Raw genomic sequence first — 16,519 nt, forward strand, 5'->3', positions numbered from 1 at the left:
GGTGACCCTCTGGTGGGCGGGGCCGCATCCCTGACTTGGACATTTCCGAGGAGGGGCAGTTCTATTTGGTTCCGCTTCCAGAGATGAGCCAGGACTTGCAGGGAAGGGTTCAGTTTCCAGGTGCAGGGCAGGGCCACGGGCTCAGGAGGCAGGGCCGGCAGGACGCAGGGGCCAGACCCGCATGCTCGGCCAGCGGCCAGCGGCCAGCCTGGCCTGCGCTCCGGGACGAAACGCCTGGGGTGTGAGCCAGGCCGGGGCAGCCTGCCAAGTCTGCAGGGTGTGACCCTGGCGTGGCACCGGCCCCACCGGGGAGGGGCCGCAGGGGGCGAGCGGGCTGCGGATACCCAGCTCAGATGTGCCCTGTCCAGCCGAGCCCGCAGGGGACTGCAGGCAGTGCCAGCCTGTCTCTGCAGGGCCCCCGGGACAACAGGCCCAGCACGGCGGCCCCAGGGGTTCTCAGATCGTGGGGGCCAGGCCCCCGGGAGGCGGGGGCGTCCTCACCTTGCCATGACTGGGCACAGCCGGCTCTGGCCACGTAGCCCTGGTCCCTGCCGGCATGCTCCCTGCGGCGCGCCTCTGCCGCTCCCGGTGCGGACGCCCGGCCCTGGGGGCGCGGCACCTGATCGCAGACACAGAGGCCCTTTTCCCCAGCGCGGTCAGGTCCACCCAGGCTCCCCTTTCACCCGGCACACAGGCGGCCCAGGGGGCCCAGACTCTCTGCCACGCCCCCTCTCCCCGCACTGGACGGCGCCTGTGACCGAGCTCCAGAGCCCTCGTGGCCCTGCCCTGGCGCCGAGGGAGGGACGAGGCTCAGCGGGGCGGGGGTGCCGGCCCGGCGGGCCCCACTCCTCGGCAGGGGCTAGCACGAAGCATCTTCTCTTGAAGGCCGGCGGTGTCCCCGTGGGGATGCCAGCCCCTCCCTGAGCCTGGCAGGTCCTCGGAAGTGCCTGGGCTGCCCCGGGGGGGTGGGGGGGGGCGCGGGGACGCTGAGGACCTTCGAGATAGTCTGGGCTGGGCCCTGGCTGTGGGGCTGGCCGGCGCCTTCCTTTCTGGCCTCATGGCCTCATGGTCAGTGCAGGCGGGGACAAGACCAGCCTCGGGGCTGTGGGTGCTGAGGTGAGGTGGGCACCTGGGGGCGAGCGGCACCAGGCATTCTGCCCTGGGCATTCGCTCTCTCCCCAGCCCCAGGCCCCCAGGGTGGACACTCTGCTCCCTCTCTTACAGGCCAGCCCTGGGTCCTGCCCGGCCCTGCGGACCGGCTCCCGCCTTCCTGGTAAGTGCCCTGCCTCCCGTGGGGTGGGGAGGAGGGTGTCCCGTAGGGGGCGGGCTCCCGCAGCCTGGCACTGAGCCAGAGCTGCCCAGTGTGGGTCAGTCCTGCACACCTGCTGGGGTGCTGGCGGGCCCATCCGCACAAGTACAGGGCTGTGGAGCAGGGCCCGGCTGGCCAGTGTCCCCGAGTCCGAGCAGCAGCGTTATTCCCCGCAGGAGTGCAATGTGCCTCGGGAGAGGGGCGGGCTCTGGGAGAAGCAGGCCCAGAGGGGGCATGTGGGGGCATGGTGGCCCGGCTCCTGACCGCAGCCTCTGGAGGGCAAAAGGACAGGGGCCAGGGCAGCCCAGGCCTGTCGTCCACTCCGGGATGCCGCCCACCCGGCCCCCGCCCTGCCTCGACTTCCTCTCCCCTCCCCACCCCAGCAGACCCCTCCGTCACAGCCGCCCAGCCCCGGCCGCCGCGCACTCTCCCAGACGGCTCCTCAGTGGCCGTTTGACCCGGCCCCAGCCCCATCTCTCAGAGGAGGCGCTCGGGCAGGCCCTCAGGCCGCACAGCTGGACGAGGACGGGTGGGCTGGTGCCCGGTGGCGGCTGGCTGGGCAGGCGCACCCAGCTTGGAACCCGCGCCCTTGGTCTCATGTGCCAGAGGGCAAAGGGGTGGTCGGGAGCCCCAAATGTCCTAGGACGAAAGGCACAGTCCCTCCGTTGGCCTCAGACGTCGGCGCCGGGCAGTGGCGTCGGGCTGGGGACTCTGAGGGCTCCGTGGTTTCCTGGGGAGGAGCCAAGCGTGCAGAGATGGCCGTGGGGACCAGCAGGGGGCTTCCTCCCCAGGGACTCGGCTGGCCTCACCCTGGGGCCTGGAGCTGCGGTCGACCACAGTGGGGGCGGGAGCAGGGGCCGGCCCTCAGCGCTGACGGGGCTGAGGGGCAGGCCCAGCCTGGGTCTTCCCGGGCCTCAGGGCCTCGCGGGTGGAAGGCAGGAAGTTCTGGCTACCAGGGCTGCCCAGGGACCGGCAACAGGAAGTCCCAGACGAGGAAGCGCTGGCCACAGGCTTAGTGAGGCAGGCGGCGGCCAGCAGGAGGGAGCTGCGGGCACAGCAACCGGGTGTTGCTCTGGGCAGCTCCGGGGCGGCAGACCTCACCCACGGGGAGATGCAGGCCCCAGCCCCGCTGCGTGGCCCCTGAGGCATGGCCGCCCGGGGCCCCAGGACACCTGCCCACAGCCCATTGCCAGGCGGGAGAGCCATGTGCTGGGTCAGGGCCATCAGGTTAGTGGGCAGCTGGGGGTGGGGCTCGGGAGGGGACGCTGGCCCAGGCCTGCAGAACCACTCGGGAGGCGCCGCGAGGAAACTAGGGCCCTCGTGGGAGGAAACTAGGGCCCTCGTGGGCCACAGGAGCCCCAGCCTGGGCCTGGAGAGGCCATAGCTCCAAGGGAGCCCTGGGAGCTGCGTGGGGCAGCTGGGCCCCGGAGCAGGGCTCTGCGGCTTGGGCTGGTGCCCAGTGGCAGCGGGAGTGGCGGCAGCCTGCGTTGGGAGGGCCGGGAGGGCCGGGGGGCGGCCTTCCACCCCACCCTGCCGGGGCGCCGGGGGCTAGGGCTCTGTGCGTGCGAGAGTCCGTGTAGGTGTGTGGGAGCGCGGATGTGAGTGTGAGCGCTGTGTGAGCGCCGCATGAGCGCCCACGCCGGGGGCTGGTGTCCAGGGCCGGCAGGGAGCACAGAGCAGGGCCCGGCCAGCGGGGAGTAGGGCCGGAGCCGCAGGCCAGGGCGCTCTGGTGAAGCCCAGGTCTTGCTGCCTGCCCCCCGCGGGCGGCTCACAGGCCCCCACAGGCCAATTTTGCTTTTGATTCTCTCACAGACAGATTCTGGGAAGAGGAAGGGCGAGAGAAACTGAAAGGAAAGATGAGGTGGGCGTGAGGGCCAGAGCCTCCCGGCTGTTCCTCTACGCGCCGCCTGGTGCCCGCGTGTGCCAGGCAGGCAGGGAGGGCGCCGACCACTGACCCTCGAGTGTTCACCAGGACGAGGCAGACAGGGGTCATGCCTCAGCGGTGATACGTGGGGCGATCTCTGGGGAGCAGGGAGCCTGCCCCCGTGGGCGCCGTGGGCCTGGGCGAGTCCCGGCCTAAGGCACAGGTGTGCAGCAGCAGCGGCCTGTGGGCGTCAGGTGGACAGCTGAGACTGACCTACGCCCGGCTGCCCACCCCGGCCCCCCTGAGGGTCGCCCTAGGTTTGGATCTGGGCGTGTGTGAGCGTGACCCCTTCCCTGGTCTCTCCTCCTCCGGGACTGGGGCCCCACCCCAGCTGGTCCTTCGGCTGCCCGTCACAGGCCGCCCTGGTCACTGCTGACAGGAACCCACCCGTGGCCGCCCGAGGCACAGGCAGGGAGGGGCCTGCAGGGTCAGAGGCAGCTGGGGAGGCCCTCGGGCCCCTCTGCCCCGTGCTCGGCTCCCCGTGCACAGGAGCCTGCAGTGTGCACAGAGGCTGCAGGGCTCAACGCGAGTGCAGAGTCCCGCGCGCAGACTGTCTGCGGCTCTGCTGGCGGTGACCGCACATCCCTGCTCTTGGCGGACATCCCCGGAGCCGTCTTTGTGGGGCCAGTGGTTTTCACCCGCTGGCTCTGCCCCAGCCTCCATCCTCAATCTCAACTCAACCTGGAGGAGGAGCCTTCTGGAAGCTCACGGAGGCCAGCAGCCACCCATGCCAGCCACGCCGACCCCGACCCGTGTGCCCCGCCGTGGGGCAAGCCAAGGATGACCAGCCGCTGGCCGCCGGAGGCCTTGGGGCCCTGGCTGTTCGGACCTGTCGTGGTTGCCAGCGGGCCCGTGGCGAGGACTCTTCCCGTTCTCCACGGGTGGGTGGTGGCTCAGTGCAGACCTGGACCCAGGTGTCCAGCTGTTTCTGACCACGCCCATCAGGGCAGCTTGGCTGGCTCCACAGTGGCCAGCGGTGGGGCTTGTGCCCGGCAGAGGAGGGGACTAAGCTTCCTGCCCGTGAGCAGATGGGAAAGCCAAGCCCCTGGGGTGGATGCGTGGAGTGACCACACAGGCCCCTGGGGCTGGGGCAACCTCAGGGCGTCCTGGGAGGCAGCAAGGAGATCACGCGGCCGGGAATGTGGCCCCTTGTCGGCTTCTCCTTCTCCCACCTTTCCCAAGCCCCAGCAGCTGGCGTCAGCAAGCCGGGCTGAATCCCCCAGGGGCCCAAGCTCCCACCCACGGTCAGTCTGCCGCCCCCCCGCCGTGAGCCCTCAGCCTGCCCCTGAGGGGCCGCGGCCAGGCGAGAGTGACCCCTTAGGGTCCAGCCACCCCGCCGCACAGGAGCGGGGCTGTGACGGGCCCCAACTGCCCGCAGAGAAGCCTGCCTGCCCTCGCGGCAGCTGCCCCGGCCTCCCCGGACACACCCTGGTCTCCTTGCGGATGGGGGCATGTCCTATGCCCCGCGGGCGCACTCTCGGCTTTCCCTGCCTGCCGAGCAACCCCAAGCTCCCCCGCCACCAGGGTTCACATTCCCCGTCTCCTTCGGGGTCGGCCAGGTGCCCCTCCAGTGTTCAGTGGGGCGCAGGCCGCCCTGGAGGTCAGGGGAGCCTGCTGGAGGCGGGCCCACCGGAGCGCTCTTTCTTCTCCGGAGGCAGGTGCTTCGGTGCCGTGGCCGCGTCCTGCCCTGCGGAGCTCCCCGGCCCGGTCGCTTCTGGTGGGTTCCCTGGAGACTCCTCCAGGGTGTCCGCGTCACCTGCGGGGCTCTCCCTTTCCCGCCCGGGCGCCTCTTCTTCTTCTGGCCCCCACTGCCCGGCAGCACAGTGTTGAAATCAGGGGCGAGGGCAGGTGTCCTTGCCTGTCCCGCGCGTAGGGGCGCGCGCAGGCCGCCTCCCCAGGAGGGTGGTCCCGCCGGCCAGCGCAGGAGGCGCCCTGGCCCCCGCTTGGCGGGTGTCTTCACCGGGCAGCTTGCGCCCGAGATGACGGGTGCTCTGCCCTTCGTCTGGCTGCCGTGCCGCTCGCGTCTTGCTTTCTGAGTGTTTCATCAGCCTCGCCACCCTGGGATCACCCCACTTGCTCCTTTTCACACGGGGTGGGCTGTGGTAGCAGCGGGGGCGGGGGGCCTGACATCGGGGCTCTGGCTGCTGGTGGGCTCCCCTCAGGACGCTGTGGGCGGGGTGTCCTGGTGATGAGTCGCAGGATGGGTCCCCCCATCTGGAAGCTCGTGAAGGGCTGCGCTGAGGCCGGGCCTGGAGCCGCCCCTGGTGTGTGTGGGCGGGAGGAGAGCCGGGGAGAGGGCACCTGGCCGGCTGGGTCTGGAAGCACCAGGTGGACGCTGGAGGCCTGGAGGTGAGATGCGATGAGGCCAGCGCTGCGGCGGAGCGGGGCAGGGTGGAGCGTGCGGAGAGGAGCGATGGCGGGGAGGCTCGGGGGGCGGCAGGCCTGGGAGGCAGGGGTGGGAGCTGCCCGGAGTGGTCCGGTGGAGGACAGGCAGGGCGGCAGGAGGTGGAGGCGGCCTCGGGGGGTGGCAAGGGCAGAGGCGGGGGTCCGTGAGGCCGGGCGGAGGCTGGTTGCAGTGAGAAGGGGCCCACAGAGCCGGCCGGGCCAGAAAACCCAAGCGGACGGCTGGGGGGATCTGGTGGGGCCACCGCAGAGGGCCCCGGAGGCCAGCGAGGGCCCCTGCGGGCCCAGCTGTGGTGCCATCGGGTGACGCCCGTGCCAGGCAGGCAGAGCGGGAGGCTGCCCGGGGCTCCTGGAGGGCCTGCCTCGCCCAAGCAGGCTGGAGGGGCCGCGCCGACCGTCCCGCGGGGTCACTCAGGGAAGCAGGGCGGGCCAGAGGGCAGGGGCAGAAGGGCCTGCCCAGCAGCGGGCACGGCCGGGCTCCCCCGGCCGGAGCCTGGTGGGGTCCCGGGCCAGCCGGGTCCTCCGCCACCCCGCGCGGCCCGTGGGACGGGGGGGGGCATCGCCGGGGGCTCGGGGGGCAGCCCGTGCCAGGGCCCCGGGAAGGGCCGGCGGGCCCGGCTGGAGGCGCGGGGCGCAGAGCGCGGGCAGCCGAGCCTCCGCGCGGGCGGGGGGCGGGCGCGGGGGGCGGGCGCGGGCGGGGGGCGGCGCGGGGGGCGGGCGCGGGCGGGGCTGCCGCGTTTGCCTCGGGGCGGGGAGACTTGGCGCCCCGCCCCCGGCGCCGCGGCGGGGAAACTGAGGCGGGCGGCGGCCGGGCGGGCATGGCGGGCGCGGGGCCCGGGGCGCGGGGCTGGGGCCGGCGGGGGGCGGGCGCCGGGGCCGAGGCTCCGCGCCGGCGCGCGCGGGGGAGACGGGCCGCGGCCCGGGCGGCGCTGCCGGCCGCGTGGACGCCGTGAGTACCGCGCCCGGCCCGGCCCGGCCCGCCCGGCCCGCCCGGCCCGAGAACAAAGGCGGGCGTGGGCCGGCCCGGCGCGGACCCGGGGCTCTGCCGGGAGGGGCTGCGGGGGGGGGCGGGCTGCGGGGGCGGGCGGGGGGCAAGCGGGGGGGGGGGGGTCGGGGGGCCGGCTGCGGGGGTCGGGGGCGGGGGAGTGAGAGAAGGGCCAGAGGAGCCAGAGGAGCGGGGTGGGCCCGGGCGCGGTGCGGGGGCCTCGCCCGCGCTTCTCTTTGTGTTTCTGGGGTGGCCTGCGACTGCCCCCCCCCCCCCCCCCCCCCCCGCGCCCCAGCTCGCCGAGTGGGTGGAGACAGGCACTGCTGTGCAGAGGGACCAGGGGCGCCTGAGACCCGCGTGTGACCGGGCCCTCCGGTGCCCCCAAGGCAGGGGTCTGGAGAGGCGCTCAGGCGGGGGGGTGCAGTGGTCATTGAGGGGCGCTGCCCGCAGTGTGAGGAGCCCAGGCTCGGAGCGCGCTGGGGCCGGCGGAGGGCTGGGCGGCTGACGCGGGGTGGACGATGGGCCCCCGTGGGCCTCGGTGGCCCCGAGCCGCCAGCCCATCCACCAGCCCCAGGACCCTGCCCCGCACTCCGGGCTCGCTCCGGCCTCTCCCGGCCACTGTTCCCAGGCTGTGTCCGCTGGTCTCCGCGTTACACCTCCAGCAACCAGGGTCTCAGGGCCTCCCAGGAGCCCAGCCGGCCGGGGACCCAGGGGACTGGCTACCTGCTTTCCTGCTGCCCTCCCAGGAAAGACACCTGGGGGCTGGCGGGGTGGAGGGTGGGGTGTTGGTGGGCGAGCCCCTCGCGTGCCCTCTGCCAAGGTGCAGGGAGGGCACCAAGTTCTGGTGCTTCTTAGAGCCCAGGCTTCATGTTGCGCATCCTGGAGGCCAGCAAGCTCCTGTCCAGTGCAGACCCCACCGTAGGCTCGCCTGGCCCTGCGCGCAGGGTGGTTGCGCCCAGGCTGGCATGCCTGGACTAGGGGTCCCAAGTCCACTGAGCACTGTGCCCAGCCCAGGGGCCTGAGCTCACTGTGGAGTCCAGCCGCAGCCAGGGGACCCGCCGAGCCCAGGGTCCCTGGAAGACGGCATGTGGTTGAATGGGTCAGGGGCTGATCCTGTGGCCACACGGCCCTGGCCCTCCTGCCCGGAGGCTGGGCTCTCGGGCGAGGGCTCCCCAGGCCTTGAGCCTCGGTGCTGGCGCTGGCCTCTTGGCAGTGCCCTCTCCGGACCCCGCTATGCCGTCTCGTCCTGCACCTGGCTGAAGAGTGTCTCCTCCTTCATTGCAGCTTCATGGCGGCCGAAGAGATGCATTGGCCAGTCCCCATGAAGGCCATTGGTGCCCAGAACTTGCTCACCATGCCCGGGGGTGTGGCCAAGGCTGGCTACCTGCACAAGAAGGGGGGTACCCAGCTGCAGCTGCTCAAATGTGAGTCCCAAGGTGCTGGGGGTGCGATGGGAGGACATGGGGCATGGTGGGGCTGCAGCACATCTCCCCACCCCACAAGTGGGCGGAGCCTTGGCTTCCTGCAGGGTCCACTCTCCCGAGTTCCCTCCCTCTGGTGGCCAGTAACCAGCCTCCCCAGCCCCCAGCACTGTGGGAGGGTCCGGGAGGTGGGGCTGGGCAGAGACAGAATGGGGACTTGGTGCAGAGGGCTAACCAGCTGGCCAGGGCTGGGGGCCCTCGCCTTACTGGGGGAGTTCGGTCAGCTGGTCAGCCTGTCATGAACCCAAGTGCCAAGCCAAGAGTCCTCTGGGTGCCTGAGAGCCAGGGTCCGGTGGGAGGACCTCGGGCTAGAGGGAGGGCCCTGGCCTGGGAGGCGCGCCATCATCAAGACCCCAAAGGCCAAAGAGCACGGGGCTGAGACTGCCCTCTGGCCAGCCACGGTGCCCATGCCTTTGCCCAGCAGTGTTCTCTGCCAGGGCCTCCCTGGGTGCGCGCCCCAGGCTGAGCTAATGGGTTTCTGTGCGGGCAACAGTGGGTCAGCTCTCCTCTTTAGACAGGGTACAGGTCTGCTCTCCAGGAATGGGCTGTTACTGACCGGTCCCCAGGCCTGGGTATGGGCGGTTCTCAGTGTAACGGTCCAGCCTGGGGCCGGCTCCCAGTGGCTCAGGTGGGCAAGCTCTCGGGGCCCCTGGGCAGCCACCCTCACTCTGCCAGCTGGATGGGACTCTTGTGGCCCCTAGCTTCCCCCCAGTGTTCCTTGGGCAGTAGACATGCCACTCAGCCCTCCCACCCCCCAGTGCACCGTGCCCGGGGGGTGTTGCTCTGGGGCCGAAGGCCATAGGGCTGCACTTCTGGGGGAGTGGGGGGTAGGCCAGCAACCTGGCCTTCTGCCCAGCAGAGCTCGGGGGCAGGCCGCGGGGTCCCCAGAGCGGAGCCTCACGCTGCCTCGCCACACCCCAGGGCCCCTGCGCTTCGTCATCATCCACAAGCGCTGCATGTACTACTTCAAGAGCAGCACGTCCGCCTCGCCGCAGGGCGCCTTCTCCTTGAGCGGCTACAACCGGTGAGTGGCCAGACCCTGGCCAGCTGCCCCAGCTGCCCCCACGCTGGCCCAGAGGCTGTCCGGCTCCCTGCCCTGTAGGCCCAGCCGGCCCTGCTGCTCCCTTTGCCTGCGTGGCCTGCAGCCCCCGACCCCCACGGGGCACCTGCTTCCTACGTGCTGGGCTCTGCCCAGTGAGGGTCCTGAGCCTGCCTTCTGGGGCCTGGGCTCACGGGCTGAGGGGGTGCTGGGCCAGAGCCCTTAGGTGCCATAGGCCCTCAGCCTGGGGGATGCCCAGAGTGGGTACCGTGGCACTCCTGGATGCTGGCCTCTGCCTCTGATCTCCAAGGAGGCTCAGCCCCTCCTGCCTGTCAGGAGCCAGGGGTCCTGGGACCAGGCCCCAGTCTGCCCGGCCGCCACCATGGAGGGAGGGGGTTCGAGGGCCCCAAGAATGCCGAGGGGAATCAGGATCTGGGGTCCCCTGGGGAAGGATATTTCCATCCTCCAACCATAGGGTCCCCACTCTCTGGGGGTGCAGCCTTGCCCCTGGGATTGTCGAGGCCCTGTCCTGGTCTGCACACCACGCCTGCCCCCAGGTGCCCGACCCGTGGGGACCCCCCCTACAGTGCACCCCACATCCTGGCGGGGGCGCGGCCACAGAGCAGGCGTGAGTCATTTCCCTGAAATGCTCTGAGGACACTGCCGGGCAGTGGGGTGCAGGGTGTGGGGGCGGCCAAGCCCTGTGGGGCCCCTTCGGGCGGACAGGGAGGGCGACGTGTCCTCACCTCCCTGCGGCATGGGCTGTCCTGCCCCTCCCTGTCCCCGCCCTGCGCCTCCCTGTCCCTCACCCGTGCCTCCCTCCACCTGCCGCATCCATGGGGGAGCTTCCGGTCGGTCTGGCTGAGCAGTGTGGTGCGCCAAGGCTTGCGGGTGTGGGTGGGGCCCTGGCCCACTGGCCTGTGCCCGCAGGGTGATGCGGGCTGCTGAGGAGACCACGTCCAACAACGTCTTCCCCTTCAAGATCATCCACATCAGCAAGAAGCACCGCACCTGGTTCTTCTCGGCCTCCTCTGAGGACGAGCGCAAGGTGAGGGCTGGCCAGGGCAGGAGTCCGGGGGGCACGGGCAGCTGAATGGGCAGCCCCTGCCCTGCCCTTGGAGCCTGCAGTTGCGGCCGCCATTCCCCCATGGCGGTCCCTGAGATGGGCTGGCGTGGTGGGGAGGGGGCCCAGCCTGGGCAGCACCGTGCCCACCACGGCCCTGACTGACCCACAGAGCTGGATGGCCTTGCTGCGCAGGGAGATCGGCCACTTTCATGAGAAGAAGGAGCCGCTCCTGGATGCCAGGTAGGCCCAAGGGTGCGATGGACAGGTTGGCGGGCCTGCCCAGCTCCTAGCCCTGGGGCCTGGCCGGAGCCCCTCCCCCAGGTGTCTCTGGAACTGACGGGCTGCATGTGTGCCCACGCGCGCGTGATGGGTCTCTGGGTGCCAGCTCAGCCCACCAGCCCAGACCTCCTGCGAGGCGGGCCAGCCAGCCCCCAGGGAGGAAGACGGTCCTATCCTTTCATAGCGGAGGAAGCTGAGGCCCAGGGCAACCCCAAGGCAGCTCCTGCTGGGCCCTGCGGTGGGCTCAGCCTGGACGTGATGGGCTCTGGGCAGGAGTCGAGGGGACATGGGCCTGGGCCCGAGGCTGGGCAGCTGCTGGCCAGGCAGGGTGGCCGTGCTGGTGGCAGGCCCACGAGCTTGGGGAGGGCACACGGGCCTGAGTGCCTGTGCTTTGCGTCTGGTCTTGTGTCCGCGCGTCCCAGCTGGGTGTGCCCTGCGCTCACGCCCGCCCGCCCTCCCGCACTCAGTGACTCCAGCTCAGACACAGACAGCTTCTACGGCGCGGTCGAGCGGCCCGTGGATATCAGCCTGTCCCCATACCCCACAGACAATGAAGGTGAGGCCCCCGCGCGCCCCCCGTGGCCCCTTGTGTGCCGGTGCCAGGACGGGGCATCCACTCAGGCTGTCTTGGAGCAGCCGAAGCTGCTGCCCGTGCCCTGCTGGCCGTGGCCCCGGCTGCTACGCTGAGGGGCAGCCTGCAGCCCGCTGGGCGCTGCCAGCCACCCTGCCTGAGCTGCCCTCTGCCCGCAGATTACGATGAGGAGGACGACTCGTACATGGAGCCCGACTCCCCAGAGCCCCTGAGGCCCGAAGGTGGGTGGGTCCCGGGGCGGAGTGGGGGCGGGGCCGGGCACCTGGCTCAGGGCCGTGGAAAGTCAGCGTGGGTGTGGACTTGGGGGCCTCTTGAGAGGAAGCCCGGGCCTCTTGTCTGAGCCTGGCTCTGTCCCGGCCACTTGCTTGATGTCCCTGAGCCTGTCACCTTGGCATGAGCAAGCACAGTGCCTGCTTCCTCCCACCAACTCCCCCATTTTGAGGGGTCCCAGCCTCTCCTCCAAGGTTAGGGACCCTCCTGGCCTCTAGCCTTTCCCCCTGCCCCCCAGGGATGGGTGTTACGCCAGCTTCGGGGCTTCTGTCTTTGTATGGAGGAGCTGCTCCCAGGGGGCAGGGCACCAGACATGGGGACCGTGGTGCGGGCCGTTGCTCCCGGAGGGCAGGGTGCCAGGTGCGGGGGGCCGTCTCCAGCAGGTGGGCGGGCGGCACTTACCGCTGGGCCTTTGCTTTGCAGATGCCCTGACCCACCCGCCAGCCTACCCCCCGCCCCCAGTGCCCGTGCCCAGGAAGCCCGCCATGGCTGAGCTGCCCCGGGCCCACTCCTTTACCTCCAAGGGGCCGGGCCCGCTGCTGCCTCCCCCTCCCCCGAAGCGCAGCCTGCCTGATGTTGGTCTGACCTCCGAGGACTCCAAGAAGGAGCTGCCGGGTCTGCGGCGAGCTGAGCCTGCCCTCAGGGTGTCCGCTGCCTCCCGGAGGCTGAGCGACCCCCCGCTGGGCAGCGTGCCTGTGATGCCCAGCATCTGGAAGGCCCCCTGCCTCCGTGAGAGCCCTGGCCCCGGCCCAGAGCCCCGGCCCCCCGCCCAGGGGCCCAGCTCCACCAGCACGGCCTCTGCTGCCGCCCGGAACTGTGACAAGCTCCAGTCCTTCCACCTGTCCCCCCGGGGCCCGCCGGCGCCTGAGCCCCCACCCGTGCCGCCCAGCAAGCCCAAGTTCCTGAAGATGGCTGGAGAGGCCACCCCGAGGGAGGCAGCCAGACCTGGACTCTTCGTGCTCCCCGTGGCCCCCAAGCCTCCTGCCCTGAAGCTGCCCATGCCCGAGGCCATGGTCCGGCCCCCCGTCCTGCCCAGGCCCGACAAACCGCCCCACCCCCACCTCCAGTGAGTCCGCGCGCGCGCCGTGCACCGGGGTCCCCACCCCCGCCTCCCAAGCTGCCAGGGCCAGGCGGCCTCTCCTGCGCCAGACCAGAGGCACCAGTGTCGGCCCGTCTCTCGCAGACGTCCTGCCTGCTGGGCAGTGGGCCTGGGGTCTGCGGCTGCCCAGGGAGCAGTGGGCAAGGGAGGCCTTGGGGACACAGGCTGCCCCAGAGGCCCTGCCGTGCAGGGTGCGGCCCTCGGGGATCAGCCCGGGCATGGGCGGGGCGGGGCAGGGGGCCCACTCCCAGCAGGCAGGCCCTCCTGCGCCAGAGCCAGCCCCTTCCGCGCGCAAGGAGACGCGTGTCTCTCCCTGCCTCGCCCGAGCTCGCGGCAGGCGTTGCTGCTTTCCTGCGGGGCAGCTAGGATGCCACTGTGTCCCCCACTCTCACGGCGTCCACCCGCAGCCCCCCGTGGTGGGGGTCGGAAACCAGAGGGCTGGGTCACAGGGCGAGTGCCCAGTGGGGGCACCTCGATAGTGGGGCCTGCTCCCTGGGGCGTCGTCCCCTGACTGTCCACGCACGGCCTCCCCCATAGCCCGTCCAGTGGCCTCCCTTGGCACTCCCTGAAGGCCGGGCGCAGGGCTGCCTGGCTGCGGGTGGGGTGCCTGACCTGGGCTCCGACCTTCACGTCCTTCCAGGCTCTGGCTCGGGGAGGGATGGGGCTTGCTGAGGTCGCAGAGCTGGCCAGCGGCAGGCGGGGCCTTCTCCCACTGCGTCCAGGCACTGGTGGGGTGTGACAACATCAGCGGGGTCAGCCTCCCCGTCGCCAGTGTCCGGGCTGGGCCTGTGGGCCTCAGGCTGTCCCTGCTGCGTGGGACATCAGTGCGGCCTCCCCGAGGTCTGCCCACCAGGCCTGGCCCCTTGGCAGGTGCCCAGGCTGGCTCAGGCACGGCGGCTGCTGGAGCACGGGGCCTCGGGGTCTGACGGGTGCCTTCTTCCCTGGCCCTTCCAGGCGCTCGCCCCCCGATGGGCAGAGCTTCCGGAGCTTCTCCTTTGAGAAACCGCGGCAGCCCCTGCAGGCCGACTCCGGCGGGGAGGACTCGGATGAGGACTACGAGAAGGCAAGGCGGGGGCGGCCCCACCCAGGGAATAGCGGCTGCGGGCAGGGCGACCCCTCACTGGCCCTTCCGAGGGGGCCTGGGGCTGTGGTGCACACGTCGGCGTCGGCGCGGGCCTCAAGCTGTGGCAGCCAGTGGGGGCAGGGCCGCCATGAGCAGCACTCAGGCCCGGCCCTGACCACTGCTGGCCCCTCTCCAGGTGGCGCTGCCCAGTTCGGTCTTTATCAACACCACGGAGTCCTGCGAAGTGGAAAGGTCAGCACCAAGCCAGCCCCCCGCCTCCGTCCCGGCCTTTCTGTCCCCCGCCAGCCTCGTTGCCCCAGCCAAGCGGCGGCCAGTCTTAGTCCATCGGCCGACCCCACCCAGCCCCACCTTCCCGCGCTGCGGCCGGCCGGGGCCCTGGGGCGGCGGCTCTGCAGCGCGAGCCGCGGGATGGAGAGCAGAAGGACGGCCCGGGGGAGTGGGGCTGGGGTCCCCGGGAAGCTGGCGAGGGTGCGCACCCGCTGACCACACTGTCCGTCTTAGGCTGTTTAAAGCCACGAGCCCACGGGAAGAGCCCCAGGATGGGCTCTACTGCATCCGGAACTCCTCCACCAAGTCGGGGAAGGTAGGTGCGGCCACAGCTTCTCGCTCACGCCCCGGGCCACGGCTGTCCTGGGGGTCTCTGTCTGGCAGCTGCCCGCCAGGAGCTATATGCCACCTGCAAAGTGGGCACTGACAGCGACCCCTTGGCCTGGGCACAGGGAGGCCGAGCTCCCAGATGGGAGGCTGCTGCAGCGGTGGGAACGGCAGGAGGGCTGCCGGCTCTACCCCGTCCCTCCAAGGGCCTGCCCTGAGCCTGTTTCCCCTTGTGAATCAGGGGGTCACAGAGCAGAACTGATACCTGCCGCCGTCTCCCAGGTCTCCTCGGAGGTCCGTGGGGGGGCCGGTCTCTAGCACGTGGCTGTTGTCTCAGCCCCCCGGCCCCCAAGTGCAGAGCAGCCCCTCCCGCGCGGCCCCCGGCCAGGGGCCCAGCCTGCAGGCCCTCGAGGTCCATGTGGCTGAGGCGCCTGCTGTCACTTCCCCCGGTAGGTTCTGGTCGTGTGGGATGAAGCCGCCCACAAAGTGAGGAACTACCGCATCTTTGAGAAGGTGAGCTGGGGCCCCGCCCTGCGGGGGGTGTTGGTGGGTGGAAGCCTTGTCCAGGGCCCTGGGCGGGCGGGCTGTCCCCCGATGGCGGGGAGGCGGCGATGGACTGGGGCTGGCACCTTGGGGGCCCCGTCCACCCCTGCCTGCTCCTCGCCCTCTGTGTCCTCAGCCGACCTGGGGGAATGGGGCCGTCAGCGTTCGTCCTGGGCTTGCCTGCAGCCCTGGGTGGCGCCGGGGGAGGGAGGTGGCAGCTTGGCGGAGACTGAGGGGACGGGTGGCCGCCAGGTGCAGGCTTGGCCCTGACTCTCCTCCTCTCCAGGACTCTAAAGTCTACCTGGAGGGCGAGGCGATGTTTGCGAGCGTGGGCAGCCTGGCGGAACACTACCACACCCACGTGCTGCCTGGCCACCAGAGCCTGCTGCTGCAGCAGCCCTACGGCTACGCTGGGCCCAGGTGACCCTTCATCACACCGCTGGGCAAGAGGTGACCGCGGGGCCATGTGCCCAGGCCACGGATGGCGTCTGGCCCGTGGGGGAGGATGAAGAGGAGCTGCATCTGCTGGCAGCTGGGCCTCCCCATGGCACCTGCAGTCCTCCGGGCCAGGCTGCATGGAGATGGCGTCCCCACGACAGCAGGCTCGAGGGTTGTGGGTGCTCCTACTGCACCCCTCCTGCCCGGCCCCACCTCCCAGGAGCCCAGGGCCCCAGCCTTCACCAGGTTTTGTGGACAAGAATCTGACCCCCCAACACCCATCGTGCCGCAGTCTGGGAGCCTGGCAGGGAGGGGCAGCAGGAATGGGGACGGGCCGGGCTGGACCCGGGAACGCTAAGTTGCAGCTCTGCAGGGGGAGGCGGCACAATAAAGCACAGATGACCGTTGCCCCGTGCCTCTGTGGCCTGGCTCCGTGGGGGAGAGGGTGGCGCCTTGCTGAGCAGCACACCAAGGCCAACGAGACTGCAGACGCGGGTGAGGGCTGGGAGACCCCCGTCTTCCGGGCGGGTGCAGATGCTGCTCTGTGGCGCACCGCTGGCCCCACCCTGCCCCGCGCCAGCGCCGCATCCAGGGCATCGGCTGCACTGGGTCCACCGCTGGATCAGCACGCGGGTACCGAGCGCCTCCTGTGTGCCTGGCCCGGTGTGCACTGGGCGTGTGCTGCCCGCACCGCGGCCTCACAGCCTGGGCCCCAGCTGTGGGCCAGAGGCCCCTTGGAGGAAGTGACAGCTGCCCGGTGGTGGGGAGTGGGCCCCCAGCAGGGGGACTGGTAGGGGCCCTGGTACCCAGAGTCCTCTGGGAGACACCCAGCTCAGACCCCAGGATCATCTGACCTGCCCCGTTTTATGCTGGGAAAGAGGACTTGCTGTGTAAAACCCAACTGCGGCTGCCTCTGGCCTCCCCTGCCCCACCCGGGCAGGTGCGGGGCTGGGTGGCTGCAGGCGTGGGAGGGCTGGGCCGGTCAGCGGCCATCTGCTTCCAGGAGCAAGTGTCTGGCACCGTCTCTGCAGGTGTTTCCTGCAGGAGGGTCAGGGTGTCGAGGTCAAGTCTGGGGCACCGGGCGCCTGGCCCCGCACACACCATCTCTGGGAGAATGCAGCTCTGGTGCCATCTCTGCCCCATGGGGCACCGGGAGTACCTGTGCCCAACTGTGGTGGCTTCCCTCCTTGTGAAGTGTTTCCAGGAAACCTGTGCCTGGGGTCTGCGTGCTGGGGGTGCAGGGGGCCGGGTTGATGTGGCTTTTATCTAGCGTGTGCCTGGCCTCCTGGAGCCGGCTCCGTGGCTGAAAGCTGGCTGAAGGCCCCTGCACCAGAAGGTTCAAAGGGTCTGGGATCCAGAGTCTGGTGACAGGTCCTGTGGCCCGTCTGGCAGATGAGGCCTGTGGCTGCCCAA

The 16,519-nt window shown here is 71.1% G+C and overlaps 1 protein-coding gene across 3 annotated transcripts; it reads left to right on the plus strand.

Annotated features, from left to right (window-relative positions):
- The first annotated feature begins 1,241 nt into the window (after nucleotides 1-1,241).
- SH3BP2 (SH3 domain binding protein 2) lies at nucleotides 1,242-15,548 on the plus strand. 3 transcript variants are annotated; one of them, XM_037530085.1, is made up of 13 exons: nucleotides 1,242-1,273; nucleotides 7,906-8,045; nucleotides 9,024-9,126; nucleotides 10,072-10,189; nucleotides 10,377-10,447; nucleotides 10,954-11,042; nucleotides 11,237-11,299; nucleotides 11,772-12,414; nucleotides 13,402-13,510; nucleotides 13,707-13,762; nucleotides 14,033-14,114; nucleotides 14,579-14,638; nucleotides 14,955-15,548. In XM_037530085.1, the coding sequence occupies exons 2-13, from the start codon at nucleotides 7,910-7,912 to the stop codon at nucleotides 15,090-15,092; spliced, it is 1,668 nt and encodes a 555-aa protein (XP_037385982.1). In that variant the 5' UTR covers nucleotides 1,242-1,273; nucleotides 7,906-7,909; the 3' UTR covers nucleotides 15,093-15,548. The 3 variants fall into 3 exon arrangements, with proteins under 3 accessions (XP_037385982.1, XP_037385983.1, XP_037385981.1); XM_037530086.1 differs by lacking the exon at nucleotides 1,242-1,273 and adding an exon at nucleotides 2,231-2,536 and having other exon boundaries at nucleotides 14,955-15,547; XM_037530084.1 differs by lacking the exon at nucleotides 1,242-1,273 and adding an exon at nucleotides 6,455-6,585.
- The last annotated feature ends 971 nt before the right edge of the window (nucleotides 15,549-16,519 follow it).

Source organism: Talpa occidentalis, unplaced genomic scaffold, assembly GCF_014898055.3.
Source record: "Talpa occidentalis isolate TD23 unplaced genomic scaffold, MPIMG_talOcc4v2.1 talOcc4.6, whole genome shotgun sequence".
In the NCBI taxonomy this organism is placed as follows: Eukaryota; Metazoa; Chordata; class Mammalia; order Eulipotyphla; family Talpidae; genus Talpa; species Talpa occidentalis.